This window comes from Thamnophis elegans, chromosome 1 (genome assembly GCF_009769535.1).
Source record: "Thamnophis elegans isolate rThaEle1 chromosome 1, rThaEle1.pri, whole genome shotgun sequence".
NCBI lineage: Eukaryota > Metazoa > Chordata > Lepidosauria > Squamata > Colubridae > Thamnophis > Thamnophis elegans.
The window spans coordinates 116,714,311-116,737,323 of record NC_045541.1 but is presented as its reverse complement, the minus strand read 5'-3'; the positions used below and the strand labels follow the sequence as shown (position 1 = coordinate 116,737,323).

Sequence of the window (23,013 nt, the reverse complement as noted above, 5' to 3'; positions counted from 1 at the left end):
AATTGTGATCATTTCAATGTATGCATACACAGACATTGTTCTATTTTCTGAATATTAATCAAGTAAACAGGGCAAATTTAAGAAGTGTGGAATTCAATTCCCAGAATTCCCCAGCCAGCATGTTCACGCATCTTAAGCCCAAAAATCTTTTTAAAAAACTACTGAGCTAGAGGAAGACACTATTGAATTATTCTATTTAAAAATAATTTAGGTAGTTCCAGGCTTTAAATCTGCACCTGAAATATACTCAGCAACCCAGATTGGTATATTGGCCCTCTAGAGACAGTAAATGGGAGAACTGATTAAACAAGTATCATAACACAAAATTTGCAAATTATTTGCTTGCATTACATTAGGACAAACATTTGTAAGGGTGAAATTTGTGTCATGATGTTACATCATGCATTGTGAGTTTAATGCGGTTTTGGATCATTTGTGAATGTCAATTGTATATATGGATATCCTAATACTTCATTTCCAATATTTATGAAGCAGAGAACTCATCAAGAACAAATAATAGAGCTCAGCTATGGTGGAGGGAAAAAATCTTTAGCCTTATTGTTTTTCTGCTGTAGTCTCTCTGCCTGCCTTAGGACAATAGGCTGCATGTAGAGAATAACAGAAGAAGAATAATTCCCTGTGCTTGTGAGTAAGTTCACCAGGAATCAAGTCATGGGTGGAATCTATTATTTGATTGTTGCAGAATACTGAAGTGCCCTGGGATTTAGTGCAACTGGAAGGTTCCCTAAGCATAGATGGGCACCATTCAAGGTGTTAGAAGGTTGCCTTTGATATTCTGGAGATCATCCAGGGATATCTAGAAAGGGTAGGGTTGAAATTTTGAAGACTGCTTTTTGTTGGGCTATGGTTGGGGGACTGGAGACTTCTCAAAAAGAAACCAATCCTATTCTCACCAAAATTGACTCTTGTTCACTAAATTCTACACATCACAGGGTGCTAGAGGGATGCTTGAAAATTACATACAGCCACTAAGTTGTTTATTTCTAGCCAGTAAGACCCTGCTTGTGTCCCTTATTTTACCAAACAGCTTAACAATAACATCTTCCTAAAAATATAATTAGCAGTTAACGTAGCATAGGAATGTAGCAGAGCGAAGAGGGCAGATGCATACAGCTGTCCACAATGGACCTCATTTAAGATTTTACTTTCCTCCTTAGGTCCAGTGGGAATATATGGAAAGAATGTTGGACAAAGGTTCCTCATTGCTCTCCAGTCTGGAGATTGAGCAGATAGGGACTCTTTATGCATACTTTTGAGATATATACTACAGTTGTGAAAGATGAACGTTAGCTAGTCATCTACACAGTAGGGCTTTCAATGGTACCAAGACAAGAGCAGAGCTTTATATTTCCTTAAAAAAAGAGGTTACTTGGCTTAGAGAGATGCTCTAAGTACAGGTAGTCCTTGACTTACAACAATTCACTTAGTGACCATTCAAATTTACAACAGCACCGAAAAATGTGAGTTATGATCGTTTTTCACAGTTACGACCTTTACAACATCCCCATGATCATGTGATCAAAATTCAGATGCTTTGGCAACTGGCTCATATTTATAATCTTTGTTGTGTCTCAAGATCATGTGGTCACCTTTTGTGTCCTTCTGACAAGCAAAGTCAGTGGCAAAACCAGATTCACTTAACAACTGGGTTACTCACTTAACAAATCCAATGATTCACTTAACAAATGGGACAAGAAAAAGTCATAAAATGGGATAAACTCAATTAACTAATATTTCACTTAGCAACATAAATTTTGGACTCAATTGTGGTCGTAAGTCGAGGACTACCTCTATCATTTCCAAGATTACTCTTCAAACCACATAGTATAGATTCCTTGCAAACATATTCATATTCTAATATGCAAAAGCTTCAAATCATAAGAGTAGTTCTGGAGAGTTTCAACCTCCCCCCTCACCTTTGACATTTCAAGTTTTATTTTTCTGGAATGTGTTCAGACCAGGGGTGGGTTTCAAAAATTGTTCGAACCTACTCTCTGGGCGTGGCCCCCTTTGTGGGAGTAGCTTGCTGCCTATGTGACCAGATGGGAGTGCCTTGCCGCCCATGTGACCAGATGGGAGTGGCCTGCCACCCATGTGACCTGGTGGGAGTGGCCAAGACGATGTTGTTACTTGATATTACTAATTACTAGATATTATTAATATTACTAGATCATTATTAATGCATAGATAACTGTGGGACATTACACCCCCACCCACCCCCACACACAAACTATGACAGTGCCAGGAAAACACCAAAAAATAAGAATCCCACCCCCAAAAGACTGCCAATGAAACCAGTTTTTTTTCCTAAGCCTAAGGACAGGAAAGACAAAGTCATTGGAATAAAAGCCATCAAGGCAATGTGGAAAATTATAAAGGACTGGGGCTCACAGAACCATCAACCACCTCAGAATTACCTAAACAAGGAGGGTGAAACACATTAAATCTGGCAAAGCTGCCTTGCAACAAACCTGGCCTGCCCATAGAAAAGCAGCCACTTTGAGACACATAAACCTGGTCTGAACACTTAAAAGCAACATATTGCATCACAAATAAAACATTTGCAAAAAGGAATAACATTTTTTGTAATAAACATTCTATAAACAATAAATAAATAAAAATTCCCTAAAAATAATTAAAAACCACCATGTTCAGAGAACACCAAAGGACCCCACAGTCATCTCCCTCCTTATCTTTATTTTTGTCCTTACTTTCTCCACCTTCCCCCACAATCCCACTTCCTTCTAGCACTGATGATGTTACCTAGTTTGGTAATGAAATGCCTGTAACAAAACCACCAAGCTCAGAAAGCAGCAAGGATCCCACTATCCCCCACCTCCTCTTTCTTCCTCTCTTTCTCCTTTTTGTCCTTTCTCTTTCTCCCCCCCCCCCAACCCCACTCCCTTCTAGCACTGAAGTTACCAAACTAGGAGTGCTGGAGAGGAGGGCGAAGAGCTTCCCGCTACAGGCGCAATCTATCTGCAGCCATAAATGACTGCAAGTAGTAGCTTCAGGCACCTGCTCGCAGCTGACAGCTGTGTTTGGGAGCGGAGGTGGCGGCAGCAGAAGCGGGATGTCCCAGAGCCCAGGCACTTTTGGAACCTTTTCAGGGCCAGGAACGACTGGAAAACAAGCCCACCGCCGCTTCCGAATGCCACATCTTCGCTGTTGCGAGGCCGTCCCATGCTCCAGCCTGGACAGGGAAGACAGGAGCCCTTCATGCCTGCCAAGCCTCCACACGATGTGCCACCTCGGTCGCACCAGGGCAACCTTCCGCCCACCTGCCAGCCCTGAGTGGTGGCTGGGTGGGCGCCGGGTGAGCCCCACTGCCCCGGCCACGTGGTGCCCACTGCCCACCTTGAAGTCAACATCGTGGAACTCGCCATTGCTGCTGCGTGAGGACTGGCACTAATAGCTAAAAAATAAAGAATTTATTCCATGCTACAAAGTCTGTCAATTTCACCAGCAAGATGGTGTACATCAATCAGGGCAAGGGCTGGGAGAAATATTTTATATTCTGGGTTATGGCAGATTTTAAAAAATGTTTATAGAAAAAATGATCCCTTTTCCTCTTGATTGGAAAAATAGGGTTCTCAGAAAGAGCTGCTTGACTGTGGGGATTTTTATCTGGAGTTGTATTGACATGTTGCAGTAATATTCCAGAATGGAAGTGCTTTCTTTATAGTACATAATTTTAACTTCCACTGTTCAGCAAAATGGAGAATGCCTATCAATATGCCATTGCTATATCAGTTCCAGAAAATGAGGGCACAAAGTAGATAAGTTGATAGAAAACCATCTTATTTTGCTTCCAAGTACCAAATGTTTTAAATCTTTACCTACAGTGCATTGTTTTGCTACAAATAAGGTTCACTCACTCACTTTTTTTTAACCTTTCAGGAGTCAAACGCAGTCCTTCAGAAATGAAGGAAGGTAAAGTCAATCTGGAAAAAGGTGCCTCACCCTATCAAACCCTCGAAATAACCTACACTGAAGAAAATCTTGACAAACTGATTAATTTATGCAGTTACAATATTCTTTATAGCAAAGACTTCATCTTCCAAGCCATTCAAAGTGCCATACAGAAAAAGCAACACAGTGGGTCCAGAAATGATAAACAATGATCATTTGTCTCTTTAAAGAGAAGAAATCCAATATGTCACGTGGTGCATTGTTTGAGGTAATGCTAATTGGTTGTCATTATGCTGCAGTTTGTTGGATGTTTGGATAATTATCACTCCTGATTGATTTAAAGCTAAATATACTGCTGTAGGCTTTCACGGTTGGTATTTGTTGGGCAGTGTTGGGCTTCGGGGTTTGTGATTGTGGTCTATAGAACAGGTGTTCTGATGTTAAACAGCAGCTCTGCTTTCAGAGGCAAAGTGGGCAGCTAAGCAGAAGCACAGGCCACTGAGCAGGGACTGACAAAGATCCTATCTTTATAATCAGGCATCCTGATTCGCAGGTTCCAATTGGTGCAGGTTGATGAGAGCTAAGAGAGACTAAAATATGACTTTGCCTCTGAAGATGCCAGACACAGCAGTTGGCAAAACATTAGGAAATCTGTTCTCTAGACCAGGCATCTCCAACCCTGGCCACTTTAAGATTTGTGGACTTCCAGAATTCAGAGCTGGCTGAGGAAAGCTGAGCAAAGCTGGCTGAGAAACTCTGGGGGTTGAAGTCCATAAGTCTTAAGTTACCAAGATTGGAGACCCCTGCTCTAGACAATGGTCACTAAACGCTGAAGCCCAATGGCTTTTAAACTCCTAATTTATTTGAAATAATCATCTTGCATCAGGTAAAGTCTAGTTTGTGTGCCTGTATAATCAGGCTATAACTTGTTCTCTTAGGCCTAGTACTTATAATTCTATTATTTCTTCAATTTTCTTAAAAAGGCGAGATTAACAAAAGGCATACATTCAAATATAACCTATTAGTGTTACTGTTAGAAGTGATTTTAGGAGATGGTGTTGACTGAAATTGATGACATACTGTTTTCTGAAGTAATTGAACCACAATTATGTTTCTTTATAACATTGTAAGACAACTTATCCTCAATCACTGTATTGGACATGATGAGATGTGGTTGAATATTAACACTTGCAGAAAAATGTGAACTGACTTCACTTTGTTCAGTAAGTTAATTGCAATATATAAAAAAGGGTCAATATTTACTTTGTAAAATGAGAATTATTCTTTGTTATGACTGACACATTTCACATGTAAATGATAGCAGTTCAAAATGAGAAGTATTTTATTATTTAAGTGGAAATTTATCTGGAAATAAGTTCAGTAAATTTCACATGACTTATTTTTGAATTAAAACTCAGAAGTTTAAAACATAAGAGGCAATTTAAGGATTAACAACTGGCATTAATTTGTTTGAAATTCTAAAACCAACAGATAGTGAATCAAATTCTGATTATATGCTTTCAAACATGAGCCTATAGCTTAATTTATTATCATAATTTATTGAAATTATCTGTGCTTTGAGACATTCATTTAATGTATTTCTGTACTGTATTCCATATAATTGCTCCTTGAAGATGTCTATTCTTTTAATTTCTAATGACAGTGCTGAAACTTCAAATATTATCTCACATGTGGAATAATGATAAATGAAGGACAATCTTTTTTATCATGAAGATCTGATTAAAACTCAACTGTGGAAGTTTAACTCTTGGTAGCTGTTGCCGGACAGCTATTGGTTTGCTATTTTTTGTGATTTAATTTATTGAACCCTCTCCCATGACACGTTAACCGTTTTTTTTAAAAAAAAGATTTACTCATTTATCCACCTTAGAATGGAAAACATGGGGAGGAACCGAAGTCGCGTTGACACGACGTGCAATCTCAATGTTCTGAGATCGCAGTCGATACTTTTGTCTCTGGGTGGTCTAAACGGACCTAAACTGTCCCGCAGGGATGGTGAACAGGAAGAATACATCTTGCTGATTACAGGGACATTGCAAACTGATTGATCCAACAGACCCTCTTCAAGCCAATGACAAAAAAATCCAGCTAAATGGCTGATGAAGTTGGGGCGGCTCCAAAATGGAAGGATATGGAAAGAGAAAGTATTTTCAGCTGGTGAGGAATTTTTACTGTTTTAAAAGTGATTGCCTATAAAAAAACTTAAAATTTATTTAAATTGGAGAACAGAAGAGAGTCCATACAAAGTTGATTAAGGAGATGATTAGAGGACTGATGCCACAAATGGCAGAAGATATGACACTGTTTTGTTACTGGAAAGATACATGTTGATAGATGGAAGAGTATAATTTAAAACTAGCTAAACATAGCAAAATTTAGTGATAATAGATATAGTTAAATAAATAATTGATAATGATAATAATGTATACAATGTGTAGTGTTATGATAAGTAATAACTGGATATGAATATTGAATGGTACCCATGAAAGGAAGATTAGAAACCCTTTTGGGTTATACATAAAGGTTAATAATAATAATAAAAAAGAATTAAGTTAGATTCAGTTAAGTCTTGATTCCTAGGGGGGGAAATGATATGATGCAAGATATAGTTAAATAAAGGAGGGATAATGAATATATATATATATATATATATATATATATATATATATATATATATATATATATATATATATATATATATATAATGTTGCATTTGTGCTGATAAATAAAGGGAGACTAGTATAGATCTATTTCAAGCTATTTAGTTCTCATCAGCTAGCCATACCCTTACTGGGATTCGAACCTGTGCTGTATTACATCTTAGGCAGATGTCTTAACCATTGAGCCACAGGTCCTCCTCCTTATCAGCTTAAGTCAGGGAGGTAGGTATATATTTAGTGTCACAACCCCTGGTATGCCCCAATTATGGGAGGAAGCTAACTGCTTCCATATATATATATATATGTGTGTTTGTGTGTGTGTGTGTGTGTGTGTGTACACAACATAAGGAAATGATGTAAATTGTAAACAGTGATTTGGAAAGAAGGATAGAAAACTTTGTTATTAAATATTATGGATGTTTAGCTAGAATGTGAATTTAGTGTCATTGGAGGGTTTTAGACATAGTAAATGAAATGCCAGTATGTGGTTATGTATTAAATCTTGTTATATTTTATGATGAAGGACATTTAAACAACTATAGTCAAATGAAAATGGAGGTATGATGGTAACATGTATCAATATCTGAGTTAAAATACTTGAGTTAATATGAATTATGCTTGATGACTGTGGAAGAGATGCACAAAAGTCTTTTGTAACCAACTGATACACTTTCCACAGTATGTAAAAAAGGAAGATTTTATGTGTTGTGTTTGTTTTGAAAATTAAAAATAAAAAAACTTAAAAAAGAATGAAAAACATAAATCTTTTGAGATTAATCTGAGAAAAAGCTACTATTCTTCAAAAATTCTCCTCACCAGAGACTTCTCTTCCCTATTACTGTAGAAAAAACCCCTAAAAATGTATGTAGCAGTATACAGTGCTACATACACTATTTCATAATAAAACAAATACTTTAAACTTGTGTGTTACTGGATTTATATGAGAAATGTAGAAGCATGTTTATTAATTTAAGAAAAGACCTGAATAAAATCTGGTTTCTATACTATAATTTTTCTTTAGAAAACAATTTTCAAACTTTGAGAATATATACTAATTTATTTCTTGTACTAGTGTAGAGGTGTCAAAACTCATGTTGTCACAGTGACGTCACGTGACTTTTTGGGAGTTTCCCCCCCTTCACTGAACCGGGCGTGGGCATGGCCAGTGCATGATGCGACTGGCCCACAGACTGGGAGTTTGACAGCCCTGTGTTAGTGTGTCACTGACTTCAATTTTCAAAATATTGTTTTTTAAAGTGTAGACAAAATGAGAGGCAGAATTGGTTTTATTACTTGCTATAGATTTAATTAACTTTACCTAATGATGATTGGATATATCCAATGCTAGAAACTGGCCTGGCAAAGTTATGACCCTTCTCTAGTCCTCATATCCACACAGAGAAAGTATTTGCTGAGAGATATCTGCAGTGCAGTTTTTTTTCCTTCATACAACCAAGGTTTTCATTAAATTGAAATCCTACTTCTCACTTTTTCCTCTTCTGTGGACATTAAGGAGGGTGATATGGCTAATATTTGACCCAGAAGTTCTTGTGTTCAGGGAGACCACTTCAGTGGTGGGTTCTTACTGGTTCAGACCTATTCGGCTGAACTGGTAGTAGCTTGGTGGCCTGGGCCACTGAACTGGCAGCCACCCAGGCCTGCCACGACCCCAAACCAGTTCTCCCAATAGCGCGATAGGTGCTGCCATCTTGTTTTTTGCTTCTGTGTATGTGCAGAGCAATTTTTATTGCTCTGTGCATGCAGCATGAATTAAGTGCCCACACAGGTGGCGCGTCTACGAGCGGACCGGCAGTAGTGACTGCCGGAAGCCACCCCTAGACCACTTCATATCTTTAATGGGCAAATAGGGCAACAGGATAAATCTTTCCCTCCTCATGTTCATGCTAAATAATGATGATGATGATAGCATTGATATACTCATGGTTGTCCAATATTAACACCAAACTTTCATGGCTTTCAAATATATGCAATTATAAATTTCTGATGCCAGACAATTTAAGTAATAATTGTTTATAATTTCTGGCAGAAATATTGGAGAGATATAAATTTTATATTTTGTACGATGCCTGTTCAATAGATAGTGTGCAGATTTCTCTTTCAGTTGTACCTCTTAAATTAATCATAAAGGCAATAGGATGAAAAGAACTGAAGAACCTAGCATCTTTAGGAAATTCCAGCAAACTGTATTGCTTCTATTTCTTCCTGAAAAGATATTTAAAGATCCCCTTCTGTTTCTTGAGATCTGTCTCTATTCTAGATCTCTTTGCAGCATCAAGATTGTCTACACACTTTGTGGTGTTCATCATGGGCTCAGTTCTGCTGCCTGAAAAAAAAATGATTAGCATTGAATGAGAAAGACTGTATAGAAACAGAAGACAATAGAAATTGTATAAAAAAATAAAAGAGATATTTTACAACACCTGTATGGCAAACCATTCAATTAAAAACTGCTGCCAATTGAATTCTACCCATTCATGACTTTTCTGCTGAGTGACATGTCTGTAGCTCAGTGATAAATAATATATTTTGCATCAATGGATTGTAACCCTTAATTTATTGTAAGCTACCCAAAGTTATTTTTAAGATGGGCAACTATATAAATGGAAAGAAAGAAAGAAAAGAAAGAGAGATAAAAGGAAAAAAGAAAGCCAGTATATTCACTTTTTCTTAACAACTTTAAAGAAACTGCTTTATATCAAGTGTAAGCACTTTATCTAGCTCAAAATTGTCAATTTATAGGTCTGCTGTTTTCATTTATTTATTACATTTTAATGCACTCACCTCCCCTATAAGGTGACTCTGGGCAGCATAAAAACCCTAGTGAGCAGAAATGTTTCTGAATTTGTACTGTTCTCTTAAAGTTACAAATCAAGAATGAAGTATTTGAATTAAATAATGCTGTTGCCATGAAAGCAAGGTAAGTGAAGCCTAAAGAATTGTTCTACTATCGTATCATCATTTTGTTGTTATTTGAAAATGCAAAATTAAGATGATCATCAAACATTTAGCCAGCCATACAGCTGGTCTGACTTGCATTTACATGATTGAACACTAGTTATGATGGCCTGATCTAGAGTATGTTATAGTTTTAATAACAATAGCAATAGTACTTCGGGATTGGGCGGCCTATAAATGTTATTAATAAATAAATAAATAAATAAATAAACTTATATACTGCTTCACAGTGCTTTGCAGCCTTATCTAAGCAGCTTCCAGAGTCAACATATTGTCCCCAACAATCTAGGTCCTCATTTTACTGACCTCGGAAGGATGGAAGGCTGAGTCAACCTTCAGCCTGGTGAGATTCGTTCTGCCAAATTGCAGGCAGCTGGCAGTCAGCAGAAGTAGCCTGCAGTACTGCACTCTAATCACTGCACCACCATGGCTCATTGATTAATTAATTGATAAAATTTGACTATTTCTTTTACTATCACATATACTGCATAGCTAAATCCCATAATGGATTAACATCTATCACTCCTCATTTTCATTAAATATTTTATAATAGGGCAAATTATGGGAATGAAGATAAGAAGCCAATTTTTTTAACCTTTTAAGCAATCCATAAATGACCTGTTCTGATCTCAAACTCAAAACTATGCATGCACGACAGAGAAAATTATGAGCTTCCATTCTAAACTGATATAAATGCCCTCTATGTTATAATAATCAGTGACAAAAGATAACTGAATTGCCATCAAATGATTGTAGTAATTAAAAAAAAACCCCTAAACATAGCATGATGTTGTTTTGGTTTTATATGAAACTTTGAGCACCTCTATATGACATTCTGTATTATTTTATGAAATATATCTTAAGAAAAGAAGAAAAAAACAGTGATGTGCTATTACCAGGATCTTCTGAATTTGGAGCAGGAGTTTTGTAATTTTGTGTCAATGTTTCTGCAGAACTTGCAGCAAGCCTTTTTTCTCGATTAGCTTTGAAGGAAGGAGTTCTCCTGTTACCAAGCAAGATTAAGATAATTAATTCATTAAATAAAATTGATTGATATGGCCACCCATCTCACAAATGCAAGTCTGGGCAGCATTTAGTTTTTCTTTCCTGAATCTGTAGAGAAGGGTTTACATTTAAAATACATAAATACAGTATTATTTATTTTATCTTTAGTTATAAATATTTTCATGGTAGCTATCATTAAGAAATAAAAATGTGCTCAACCACTTAGCAAAACCATAAAGAAATAAAAATATGCAGCTTTTCGTCTTTTCTTGTTTATTCCTTTCTTAAACTGAAACCTCTACTTTGTCTATTCAACAAAGAAGAACTAGATGGAAAAATTTGTATTCATTTAGGGCTGTAAACATAAATCCTGTTCTCAAAGTTAAAGACTCTCTATGATGCTTAGTATTCTAATATTGTTGAGCACTTTGAAAAAACTAGCAATAATTAACAATGAATATATTGAATCAAATATAATAAGGTGAACAGAAACCCATGCCTACCTCAGAAGGAAACTTTTGCTAGTCTGTTTCTGAGTAGAAGTTCCAGCTGCCGAAATCCAAGGTTTTATCTGAGGTTTCACCACATTTTCATTGATTGAAACTTCCTTCTGATTGCTGTTATAATCTTCAGGAATCCATATAAGAAATCAAAGGAATAAAACACAAAAACATGGTTATGAAGAATCTGAAAATTTAGCATTAATTATCCTCTTTTGCCCAATATTCTGTCTCTGTTCTTCTTTCGTAAGGATTCCCTGGGCAAGCTGAGATACTCCTGACTCCTTAGATCTCATCAATTTACCTAAGTTACTCCATAATGCATACATCCAATCCTCCATTAACTTCTGAGACGATGCTGCAAGGTAGTATTCTTCTCCTCCACTTGTTCTGTAAACCATGTATTGAAGATGGAATTAATTGATTTATTCTATATATTAATTGATATATCTTCACAAGATAATACATACAGAAACAAACCCATCCAAAGTCCCATTCTTTTTCTTACACAAAATAAACACAAGTGGTAATTTTTGTATTTCAGCAAAGCCCAAGAAATCTTCTCATGTACTGATTTCAGATAAATTCTGTCCTGTAATTCCTAAATGAAATTGATAACTTATTTCAGACCCAAGACTCTCTCCATTTTGTTAAATGCAGTAATGGTTCAGTTGAGTTCTAGTCTAGTGAACTGAACTAATAGAGAAATTTATGCTTCAGGATCATTAATGATGGTAGCTCAACCTTTGTAAACCGATGAAAGTCCTTTTGCCCTTGAATGACATTTTTTAAACTCCTCTGATCTTGACATGTGACATTGCTCATATTCTGTGGGTACTTTTATTTGCACTTTAATTCTTATGGTGCAAGAATGGCAGCATCTAATTCTACAAAATCATTCTAAGCTAAGCAGTATTTAGCTTACCCAAATGAGAGAACTGCATTTGATTCTAATTAACAGGGATACATTTTACCTTAAGCTGAAAGCATATTTTTTCCTGGGATAGTTCGTTAGCCTCTCACACCTGGCTCCAGCTATGCTCAGTGATAAATCTGGAGGTATTTTCTAAAAAAGGAGAAAGACAAGACATAAGCAGAGACTTTCTATCCCATGTTTTTGATTCCATATCCTTTAGAGCAGTGATTTTCAAACTGTAAAATGCCATCAATGCTTCTCAAATAAAAATGGGTAGTGGGAAATAGGCATTTTGTAGGCAGGGCCTGTCCATTATAATCTAACAACATTTGTGATGTATATTGGCAAGATAATGTCTATTCATTGTAGGGGATCTTGTTACTAGGTGAATTATTTAAGGAAATAACAGTGCCGTCTGAAATATGTCATGTAAACTTTGTAGCCTAAATATTTTTCTCAAAATGTAAATTTCTAAATCATTGTTCTAAAAAATATGACAATATCATAGTTTGCTGCATTGTTCCATAAAAATTGCCAAGGATCATGGTAACAATCAACCGATCAATCAATCTATAGATGTATTTTAAATTTAATCCAGAAATATATTAAACAAGGATTTTGCTGATGATACGAGTCAGCAGTTTTTATTTTTGCTGGAATTTCAATAGATGGTATTAGAAATGTTAGAAAACATAGTCCTTTATCAAACTGCATGTCTTAACTAGCTAAAAAAGGCTGAAGGAGGATTTTCAGTGAGACTGCAATAGATTTTTAAGATTTAAATGATTATAAAATAAAGTACCTGAATTATTTCCTTCTCATCATTATAGAAGTCAAGTTTATGTCTTTGAAGTTGAACATAAAAAGTGTTCCAAGCTCTTGCCTTTGGCTGAAATAATATAAAATAAAATCAACTATTTCCATACTATGCATGAATCTTATCATTATTTAAAATTATTCATCCATTAGTAGCTTGCAGTGGTGGGTTCTGGATCCTGTCTGGAACGGGGCCGGCGCCCTCCACATGAACGTGCACAGCATGCAGCATGCACATGCGTCTTACCAGCCAGCGACACCTCCGCGATGCTCCAGCTGCTCAGCAGAGCGTCGCACAGGCACTGTACATGCCATGTGCATGCGCAGAAGTGCCGAAGACTTTAAAGACAGGTAAGGAGCGCAAAGAAGAAAATAAAGAACATATAAAAGCGCTTTCACATAAAAGGGAAATAAATATAACAAAAGAGAAAATGATATATTTCACTACAATAAACATTTACACACACACACACACACACACAATGTTATTCAAACATGTATATATTCCTATGGTAAAATATACCATATTTCATTATAAGAATAAACATTTACAATGTTATGTATACTTGCCTAATGTAATATTATCCAAACATATTTCTAGTCCTGTACATATTATATTATAACATTAAACATTTACAATTCTATATATTCATCTAATGCAAATATTATTTAAATATGTGTAGATTTTGAATACATTTATACAACCATTTTTTTAACCTACTATATTTTGTATAAATGAGCCCCATGTTTCATTATACATGTCTATACAAAGTCTGCAAAATCAAAGACTTATAAGCATAAGTAGGTATCTGCTCATAAGTGGCAAGTGCACTTGGGTCTTCTATCGATTGAATAAATGGTTCATAGATTTATTTTTACAACGTATCAATTTGTTAGCCATACTAAGGGCATGGATGCCACATCTTAACTTTTCATCCACATCATTATACTTACATTTACCTCTTTCCTTCTTGAACAGACTTGGTCTCTTTTTTCTAGAAAACCTGCCATAATGTATTGATTTGCAGAAATCTGAAATGCATAAGACTCTTACAGATATTTTAATCTGTTATGGTGAAAGCTTGAATACAATAATTCATTTACTCATTTCTATAATAATATGATAGAAAAATGCCATGCACACAATCTAGGTAGAGGTAGAGTGGGAGAAGAGGGAAATAAGTAAGGATTTTATTTAGAGAATACAAAATCATAGATAATTAAGTCTCCAGTCTTAGAAATATTAATCTTTATGTATTTGAATAATGAAGTCTGAATTACTGACGCAATCTGACACACCAGAGGCCTCGGACTGGGCTACTGCTCTCACTAATGATTTATAAACTTTCATTGGATCATCCAACTAGTCTAACCATTCTTCTGCCAAAGGGAGACTAATGGTGATAGGTTATATTTTGCCTTATTGCTGGCCGGCTGATGTTAGAAGATGCCATAAATCAGAAGAAAAAAACATGGCAGATTTTTTTAGCATGAAGAACTGTGTGTTTAAAGAGGAAGTGTGCTTTCTGTTATGAAAAATAAATGATAGTTGTTGTCTTATTCTATCATACACTGTAGTGACAAGTTGATTTTGGTCTCATTTATCCTGATCTTTTGAGTGTGTATATACTGTATGCATGAGTTTGTCTGTCTGGTGCAGGCGTGCCCATGTTTATAAATATGCTGTTCAGCATTGGAGTTGAATGGAAAAAACCTTCAGAGCCTCAAGCAACATCTATAGTTCTTTAAAGAAGCTACACTTCTTGGCAAGAAAAATATGTCCTTGGTTTGAAAAGTTGCATCTATATGCTATATACATGTCTCTGTGCACAATTTTGTACAGTTATTCTAATAAACAATGTTGCTTAAAAATAAGGATTTTAGAATGCTTCTGGTGGATTTTTGAGGATTATTGTCTTTTATATGCAATTTGGAGTAACTGTTTTCTTTAATATTCAGCAAATATAAAATTACTATGAGTAAATTTCAGACAACTAGCCACATTCTGCAAACAGGATACCCCAGGCTATTCGTTTCCCATGACCACTACAAAGTAAAATACAGTAAATTGAATGCATCTGATTTCCTATCGTAGTTGTCTTTTTGCTGCATGACTTTTTATTCAGACTGGATGTTTTATCATTACACTGGAAAATGGATAGTAGGGCAAATCAGATGTACTGACAATAGGTACACAGACTGCCTTAGGCCAATCATCAGAGCCAATGAAACTACTTATGCAACATTAATTAGTGATCCCAAGAAAGTTTTCCATATGTGGCAAAATCTCATGCAGTCACAGAAAAATGGAAGCGGCACAAAAGGGCAAAGAAACAATCTATGTTGTCTAAGATTTGAATCAAATATAAATAAATATTGGGTTTTAAATATTGAGAGATCAACCATTATCTGTGCAGTCCTAGGTGAAACTAAAACTTGCAGTTCTAAGAATGCCTACAAGGAATTCTAAAATAACCTTGTAGAAAGTTAAGCAGGTTATTTCAGCTTGAGCCTTTTTCTCTTCTCTTAATATAAAGCAACATTTTTATGGCAATGACTAATATTTTCATTATCCCTCAACCCATTTTTGATGGCTGAAGGCTATATACAGTATGATACTTACCAAATTACATTATTGAGGTGTTAAGATCAGAATTTTTGCCTTGGGTGTTTTTCCCTTCAATTTCAGTGTGGGTGGGGATAGGTATCAATCTACCTGTTTTTTTTGAGGGGGTTTCTGCTAAAAATTGGCAGGAATTTCTGCTTAATTACTAGATTGCAGCTGAATTTCAGTGCTATAATTCTGGAGGACATTGACCCATAAAAATGAAAAAAAAATGAGACTGGAAAATTTTGCTCACAATTGGCAATACCTTTGGCTGTTCTGAAGAAAGACATCACCCGATTATGAATTTTGGAATGTTTCTTATGAATCAACATTATTTTATATAAAAATAAGTAATGATGTCATTGTTCAGTCAACAAAAGGGTAACACAAAAGGGAATAACTTACTTGGGGAGTAGTTTCTGATCCTTCTGGTGATAAATCTGAGTGCAGAAAACCTTGGCAGTCATCAGGGGATCCTTTACCATCCAGAGTTTTCATTTCACTAGTTTCTAACTCAGAGGTAGAAGTTTCACAACTGTTTATCACATCTGATGGATTGAAATCACTATGGTGTGACTCCAAAAATCCAACATCAGATTGCTGGTTATTCAAGTCTGAGGTCAATGAAGGACACAAAGAATTTTCAGTTTCTGGCATGGAGTTTTCTAAGCCATTCACTCTTGGTTCAGGAGAATCATTGATCAACCTCAAGTCTTCTTCAGAACTGATTTGATGCAAACTCTCTTTGGAGTTTTGGGTAGGAGAGACATTGAAGGGATCTCTTAAATTGGGAATTGAGGACATAAGTGGTAATTGCTGAGTTTTCTTTGGTTCAAGCATTGTGCTTCTTCTATCTGAATGTCGCCTTCTTAGTGAGGGGACTTTGATCAATGTGGTCATTTGCTCATTTTCTTCTATAGTCATTTGTTTCAGTAGCTTCAATTCTCTCTGGAAAAAAAATCATTTGGAATCAGTGGGAGGACACACAAAAGACTGTTCCTGCTTTCTATTGAAAATATATCATTAGTATATGAAATTTGCAAGTTTCTGACCACTTTATCAAATGATATCTAGGCTTCTGCACGTAGAATTATTCATTCCTTGAATACATATGCATATGAGCAGAAGAAGGAAACTTTTGGAAAATTGGCAAAGAAATTTGATGTTTTTATAGGTGACCTTCCATGATAGCTATTTCACAGAAGGAGTAAAAACCAGTAAGATTTCATCTCTGTATGACAGTTTGTTACAAATGCCTCACATAGTTTCTATACCACTAGGAAACCACAATGGAGTATGAATGTTGAATTTTCATGCCTATCCTCCCTCCAATGGTGTAAGAAAACACACAACTGGGTAACAGCTCCACTGATTCACTATTTAGTCTCACTACTACTACTACTACTACTACTACTACTACTACTACTACTACTACTCTACCATTACTATTTTGTCTGTATTGCTATTTTTTGGCTGTAATGTACACCAATAGTCACTGGCAATTTTCACTGACACTTTCAGAGTGGCTTATGCAAAATGAAACTAAGAGTGAAGAATAGTGGATAAAAGAAACAAAAAGTGTGAAATAAGAGAAAAAGAATTTTAATTAAACAACTGTTTATAGCAAACCCATTTAATATCTTTGGGTCCTTGCAAACCATCCTTATTTCCACTACAACAAAGTAATGAATCATGTATTGTCTTTTATTTTTAAATTACTCATTTGTCTCTAACTGAAAATCTCATCAATTCTTTCCAGACATGACATTTTCATCTTCTCCTTCCTCTTGCTCTTTCCTCAAATATTTACTTTGCAATTTGATCTTCATTCATTCTTTCTGTATTAGCAATGTGATTTCATGCTCATCACTCTCCCTTGTATTTAATCTATGCTCACTTTTTATCCATTGATTCTTGATCTTATGTCTTCTTTCCCTACTCACAGCTCTTAAGTAATACTTTGCCATTGCATTCAATTTACTTAAATATTTTTTTTCTGATTTCAATTATATATAAAAAATGTAGGCAGAAAAACAGTCTTATTTGCTTCTTTTGTTAAAAACTCATTTCTAACAGATTGCACAGTGCTGGCCAAATATTGAGAAGTAGAAGTCATGGAGGTTACAGAGAGAATAAGATTAGCCACACTACTCTACTATTTTGTAAAAATAACACAGTTTAAAAAGAAACCCAAAGAAATTTAAAACATTTTCAGAATGATGTAAAAAAACATTAATCTTTTCCCAGAAGAAGGAAACTTTTGGAAAATTGGCAAAGAAATTTGATGTTTTTATAGGTGACCTTCCATGATAGCTATTTCACAGAAGGAGCAAAAACCAGTAAGAATGTTGAAAGATGGGATTTAAGGGAAGAAAATATCATGGCAGGATGAGGTCAATCCATTCCTTAACTGCCATTGTCTTAAACTGGTTCTCTCCCCGCCCCCGCAAGATCACATCTATGGAACAATAGATATCTTCATATATCCATTAAGTAGCACTTCTGGCTCTGGCTGTCACAGCCACATGACAGCCATAACCTGTAAAGAAAAGTCTGCAGAACCTGACAGTCTACTTACAGAGACACTTCCTTATAGATACCCATTGGAAATGAAAAGTGTGGATGATGTAATGCTCTGTAATTTTCATACTGCTCTATAAAGGAAGAACAGAGGGCACATGTGCAAGACCACTGAGGGGGGAAAACCAACTAAAGATGCTCCCCCATCATTCCTGTATTTTAAATCTCTGTGGTTAAAAGGCTGCCTTTTGTTTCTTAAAACCATTGGGCTATTGTTGCACAAAGTAATCCATACATAGCCATAAGAAGATCAAGCATAATATAAAAACCAAGTTTGAGTGAATTGTCACCTTATTATTACACTTAAGTATAAAACCACATGGATTTTGGAAAGATTATGAAAGGTATTTATATATAGCCTGTCTCCCCACATGTCTTCCTTGGGTTTAACCAAGGTTCTTAACCTGGTATTCAGCAGGTTCTGACCAGTTCTGGAGAATCAGTAGTGGAAATTTTGAGTAGTTCGGAGAACCAGTAAATACCACCTCTAACTGGCCCCGTCCCCATCTATCCTCTGCCTCCCGAGTCCCACCTGAATAACCTTCCCCTGGAGTGGGGACGGAATGGAGATTTTACAGTATACCCTGCCACACCCACCAAGCCATGTCATGCCCACCAAGCCACACCCACAGAACTGGTAGTAAAAAATGTTGAATCCCATTACTAGGTTTAACCCAGTACCTTTGTCTTTCTATTCAACTGTGAAAACTTCTCTTCTTGGGCTTCTAGCATTTTTTCAAAGTCTTGATGCTTCTTCAACAGATGTTTAACATCAGAGACAGAATTCTATGGAAAGAAGTCAAGAAATGCAATTATTCAATATAGAAAGGCCATTTGGGGAGGGGGGGAGAGGAAAGAGCAGAATAGGGAGAGAGAAACATCTAAGTTGGTTGTGAGGAATGGCTATGAAGCTTTCCAGCTAATGAAGCACAGATGGCTCTTTCCATTTCTTCATTAACAAGGTTATATTTGGAATATGAATGTTGGAAGGCAACAAGATTTGTGTCTTTACTTGTCTTTATATGACAATAGCATTCAATTTTGAAGGAATTTTGTTTAGGGGAAGGGCGGGGTGGCAATAGTTATTGGCTCAGCTGCATGTGGTGATTGCAGCAATTTCACTAGAAATTCCCACCCAGCTGGCATTGGTATCAGTGGGAGTTTTCCCTCTGATGGCAACATTCCTCAGGCTTTGCTGTCACTGTGGCTGGGGATGGAATTCTTTCAGTATTATACAATTAAGCCATAACTCTGAGTCTCATGGGTTTGTTTTTAGAAGACTCATTGGCTGAATTTGAGCTGTTCATTCTGCCTCAGCACTAATCTTACAGAGTGGTTGAGGGCAAAATGACGGGGGCTTATGTGAGTTCCTGCAGCAAAAGGCAAGCTATAAATCAGACACAAACTTCTCTACCCATTGGCAAAATGGCAGCTGGGAAAAATAGAGTGATAGAAAAATGTTTAATATCCTTCCTTATTTCGTGCAATAAGAGAAATTCAAAAGAAATTTCCCAGTGTTCTGGGGAAAAGTAAAAAATAAAAGTAGGTAATTAAAAGTTACAGAAGAGATACAGTTGTTTTGGGATAGGTTTGAATTTGGCATTTTTCACTATGCTATGTTTACTTACCCCATAATTTGAATCTGAAAGAAAATTCTCCTTTGCTGTCAACCAGGTTTCAGCAAAGTCCAGCTGCCTTTTTAATAGCTGGATCTCCCAGTTTTCCTCATACAAATCCTTCTTCAGATCCCAGATTTCCCTCACTTTTTGCATTAACTCCAATAATTCAGAGAGCTTCTCTTCAATCTAGAGAAACAAATTCCCATATGGAAATTGAAGGAGGGGAACAAAAATACAAAAAACTCCGATCATTTCATTTCTTATTTATTATGTAAGCTGAGTTTGTAATGTCTTTCCAGGAAACCTCTTGAGCTATTTTGTTTGGGGGGAATTCAGTCCCAAATTAATGTACAGTAGTGAAATGGTCTCTCCCCCCCCCCCAAACAAGAATTTCAAAATAATTTCAAAGTGATATACAATACTCACTAAATTCCAACAACCAATAAGCAACAAAGAGTATTCTTTAGTCTTTAATAACATATTTTAAGTAACTGAGAGAATAACAACAAATGGCTATAGTAACATATCGATAGGGAAACAACATGTTTCAGCTGAACCCTAACAGGACTGAGTGGTGCTGGTTTTGGGGCCTTCTGGATCAGATCTTCATGATCTGGCACAGAAAAACTCTGTGTGTAATCGGAGTGTCCTTCTAAATTGATGATTCCTACTTGAGGAGCAGGTGACAGACATGGATAGGAGGACCTTTGCATAACTTTGAGTTGTACATCAGTTGTGCATTTTCCTGACCTACATGCCCTGTTTACCTCTAGAGTGGGTTATAACATGGCCTTACATGGAGCCGCTTTTGAAGAATTCTGGAAGCTTTAGCTGGTGCTAAATGCAGTTGCATTTAGTTTTTCTGCCATGGCAGAAAGAAAGAAAGAAAGAAGGAAGGAAGGAAAGAAAGAAAGAAAGAAAGAAAGAAAGAAAGAAAGAAAGAAAGAAAGAAAGAAAAAGAAAGAAGATGGACAAAGAGAAGAGTGAACATAAGGTTTGACTTTAAATGCCAAAAATGAGACAGATCAATTGTACAATATAATCCTTGTCTGGAAGTCCTGCAGATCCAAGATATTGTAGCAAGCTGAATATTTTGAGGACTTGACCAATTTGTTTTTGGAGATTACAATAACTTTTAACTTTTTATCCTGAAAAATGCTAATAGAATAGTTTCCCAAAAATGCCCAGCAAAATTCATATTTAGTAATAGGACTTAACAATTTTTACCTCCCCCCTGCATCATTTTCAGATCTTTTTACAAATCATAAGGCAAGCTGAGTAGAATTATAAAAATCAACATGGTTACTAAGATATCATGACCATAAGGAAGTTTTCAAACAAATTCTGTTCTTTTCTTCCCTCTTTCTTCATATAGTCTGAAGGATCATATGTTGTGTCAAGGTTTCTGGAAACCTTGAGCCTGACTTTGGTTGTCTCATATCAAGTTACCATCTTATTCTCTCCCTACGCTGTTTGTACTTTTTTTAGATCACAAGATCAATTTATTTGTTTTGAAACTTTAGCTAGATGTCTTCTGCCATACCTATTTTAATCCTCTCAATCACTCTGAAAAGAGGGTAAGGCAAGTGACCCTTGCAGTTCAAAAGAAAATTAAACTAAAGTCTCCTGAATCATTTCTATATCCATACTACAAATGCAAGTGAATAATTAGGTAATGTTTGTTGAAGTCAATTTAGACACAAGATTTAGAGTAATTTTTAAAGAAGTGAAACAAATTAAATTAACCACTTTAGCATTTTCCAACCTGGCATCCTTTTGATGTGTTGGAATTGCAGTTTCCAGAGTTTCCAGATAATATTGTTGGAATTGCACTCTCAACAGATCTGGACACTGTCAGATTAGGGAAAGCTGGCCTTCCCTAATTTAAAGTAATTTTCCTCATAGAAAAAAAAGATACAAAATTTTCATGCATGTACATCTCCAAGAATCATTGCTTATGATGTGTAGAACTAAGGTTCATTGTAGTGTGACTTAAACCCAATTAAAACAATTGCTTAATATCCTAGTTTGTTGAACTGTTTCCCATACTTTTCCAATTTAAATGATCTGAGAATCTTGGCAGGTAGGCAGGGCTGCATTTGCATCAACACCGCCCCCCCCATTCATATGTCAGTTTATAAAAGATAAAGTAAGCATGGGCATATAGTTTCTAAAAGTTTGGCATAAGGGAAGCTTGGTTTTTGCTCTCTTTTGGTGGTGTGGCATAGTATGAAGTCTTCAGTTTTAAAACTTTTAAAAGCTTTTGGTTTTTTTTTCAGATTGCACTATAAAAATGTCACATAATCAAGTCTCAAATATTCTGCAGCCTATTTGAAATGATAGATAGTCTCTCTCCTGACAAGCCCTATAAGAAAATGATAAAATACCAGCTTCAGCTAGAAAGTGAGGAAACTGCAAACTTTTTAGTAAATGCAGAGGAATTGCAACTTTTTAGCATCTTCTCAAGAAGCAAGCTCAGTGTAAAAGGGATTGAAAACCTACTTTTTCAAGAAGATAGGTAGCCATTAACATACAAATTAATGCTTACTCTAGTCTAGCACATTCTAAGAGGAATGTGATATCTCACTGACTAGTAACCTACTCCATTAGTTTCATTTGGGTTCAGCATGGATCTTGATGTCACACTCCTAATTTTTTCTTGTTCTTACCATTTCCCCCAAAATAAGACAGAATCTTGTTTTCTTTTGACTCCTGAAATAAGCACTTGGTCTAATTTTCAGGGAGGTCTTATAATTTTTGAGGTGCAGGAGGGTCACCTCATTGCTGTTGCTATGTTGCAATATTTTCAGGGAGGGCATATTTGGGAGGAGGGCTTATTTTAGCGCATGTGAGCAAAAGCCTGATTTGGCTTATTATCCAGGTCTTATTTTGGGGAAAACAGGGTACAGCTACTTCCTGTACCCAGCTAGGAAGGTTGGTATGTTTGTAAATTAAGTATAGAAACCAAACAGGCAATCTCTTCTGTTTTGATGAAAGAAGAACCTTAGATTTGATCACAAGCCTGTCTTCATCTTGCTCCTTTTCCTATAGCCCTCCCATAGTGTACAGGTGTATGCAGTAATAATAATTTATGATATCCTATTTACTGATGCAAACACTTGGTTGCAAGAAGGCAGTTCATAGTTCACTCGCTCAAGGGCTTTAATGCCAGTAAGTGTATTCATTATTTCAATTCATTTAAAGCATTTAAAGTACATTATCTTGCAGTTCTAAGCCTCTCACAACAATGGTGAAAATGCAGAAATATAAAATAACAAGAAGCAATCAGATTAACCATATTGTTTGTATACTCTAAAGTTTCACAACATGCTATAATTGCTATTTCAATTTATTGCTTTCTTTAATCAGTAGCTTACTT

The 23,013-nt window shown here is 36.0% G+C and overlaps 1 protein-coding gene across 1 annotated transcript in view; it reads left to right on the top strand.

Moving 5' to 3' along the window:
- LOC116505965 (cytosolic phospholipase A2 beta-like) overlaps positions 1-4,668 on the top strand; it is a 37,593-nt gene extending 32,925 nt beyond the window's left edge. The window contains exon 20 of the mRNA XM_032213479.1: positions 3,922-4,668. Within this exon, the coding sequence (XP_032069370.1) occupies positions 3,922-4,145 (224 nt within the window). The 3' untranslated portion in view covers positions 4,146-4,668. The remainder of the gene's footprint in view (positions 1-3,921) is intronic.
- Positions 4,669-23,013: the final 18,345 nt, after the last annotated feature.